At 56.4% G+C, this 1,847-nt stretch overlaps 1 protein-coding gene across 1 annotated transcript in view; it reads left to right on the top strand.

The window, feature by feature from the left end:
* Positions 1 to 401: 401 nt before the first annotated feature.
* CCNB2 (cyclin B2) overlaps positions 402 to 1,847 on the top strand; it is a 22,173-nt gene continuing 20,727 nt past the window's right edge. The window contains exon 1 of the mRNA XM_006765213.1: positions 402 to 601. Within this exon, the coding sequence (XP_006765276.1) occupies positions 578 to 601 (24 nt within the window). The 5' untranslated portion in view covers positions 402 to 577. The remainder of the gene's footprint in view (positions 602 to 1,847) is intronic.

Below are 1,847 nucleotides of genomic sequence, written 5' to 3'. Positions count from 1 at the left end.
TAGCACACGTTTGAGTCTCAACTACCTTATACCATGCAGCTCTGAGCCACCCAAGGGCGCCTGTTCACGAGCCAACCCAACCCAACCTGAACTCCAACTCGAAATTTCCGGAAAAGGAATAAAGATCAGAAATGGCATTTTCAGGGTGCTCCCTAGAGCCAACTTCCGCCCACCCAGTACAAACGTAGAGAAACATCCGTAGCTGAGGCCTTACTAAAATTCAGAGAAGACGTCCTACGTCTGATTTCTCACTGAGACATTTGTTTATCTAGGAGGCGGAGATTTTTTTTAAGACAGGCAGAAAAACAACCGGTTATGACAATCAAACGTCTGGAAAGTTCAGCCAATCAGCATGCGGGAATGCCTCCCGCTAGCCAATGGGAAGAGCGCACCGTGCGTACGGCCGCCCAATGGGGGCGCGAGCGGCGCGGTATTTGAATCCTGGAGCTAGGCGACCTCGAAGATCCCAGCGGTGCGGCCTCAGAGTGCGGATCTAACGGCGCCGCGGACCCCTGTGCCCCCCACTCCCGCCGCGTCCCTCCTCGGGCGGCCGGCACGCCTGCCTGGCCGGTCCCTCATGGCGCTACTCCAACGTCTGACGGTGAGTGAGCCCGGCGACACCGACCGGGCCGCGGGCTTCGGCCGCGCCGGCCCCTCGGCCTCGTCTCGCTTCTCTCTCCAACTCCGAGCTTCTGGGGAATAGGACGTCCCCACCGACCCCCCGCTTTCCTCTTCTCCCGGCCCCTCCGCTTCCCTTTCTAACCCCCCGTTTTCCCCCTCTTCCGGCTGCCCGCTGCCCCTGCGGCCTGTCCTGTTCCGCGGGCCTCTCCGGGCCTGGGCTCCGCAGGCCGGTTCCCCGCCCTGCGGGTCTCCGAGCTGGGCTGGGGGTGGGAAGGCCAGGCCAGCCCTGGGAGGTGGCACCTGTACCGGGAGCCGCCGGAGCCCGGGCCTGGCGCCCTGGGGCGACCCGAGTGCTCTTGGTTGCTAGAGAGCTATCGGAACACCCGCCTCTCGGATTTCCTCCCTCTGCTCGCAGACTCCTTACCAGCCAGGGGATCCGCGGTGGGGGTGGGGAGAGGACGGGAAGAAATTCCGTAGACAGTACAGTGTTCTGAATGTTGGATCAAGCTTGACCCCACTGATTTCATCTTTGCAAAAATCCAAGTGTTGATGGTGTTTTGCAAAATTTCCCTGCGGGCTTGAATTGTACTTGGATCTACTTTTCCTTTGCTGCTGAGTTCCGACCTCCTGGCTGTAAGGCTGGTTTTAAAAAGCAGGATAAAAATGTAGTGACATTACTGGGCTTCCACCTTTAAAACGTTGGCAATTACTGTTAGAAAAATTGAACAGTATGACTTACTTTTTTTTTTTAACATGTTTTTATTGATTTCAGAGAGGAAGGGAGAAGGATAGAAACATCAATTGATAAGAATCATTGATGGGCTGGCTGCCTCCTGCACGCCCCCTACTGAGGGCGGAGCTGGAAACCCCAGTGGTGACCTTCGGGTTCATGGGTCAATGCTCAGCCACTGAGCCACACTGGTGACTTTAGAGAATCCTGATAAGTTGAATACATTCAGTTTTTACTTCCCACCCTTTTGTGATCAAAGTCAAACTGATGAGTAATTTTTGTCTAATCTACCCCATAAAGTTCTTTTATAGTCAAACTAGAGGGCTGGTGCACAAAAATTTGTGCACTGGGGGGCGGGGGCGTCCCTCAGCCCCGCCTGTGCCCTCTCACAGTCTGGGACCCCTCCGGAGATAACGACCTGCTGGCTTACGCCTGCTCCCGGGTGGCAGAGGGCAGGCCTAATCCCTAGGTGCAGCCCCTGGTCGGGCTCAGAGCA

Source organism: Myotis davidii, unplaced genomic scaffold, assembly GCF_000327345.1.
Source record: "Myotis davidii unplaced genomic scaffold, ASM32734v1 scaffold441, whole genome shotgun sequence".
Lineage (NCBI taxonomy): Eukaryota > Metazoa > Chordata > Mammalia > Chiroptera > Vespertilionidae > Myotis > Myotis davidii.
The sequence above is the reverse complement of the archived record's forward strand: the minus strand, read 5'-3'. Positions and strand labels throughout refer to the sequence as shown.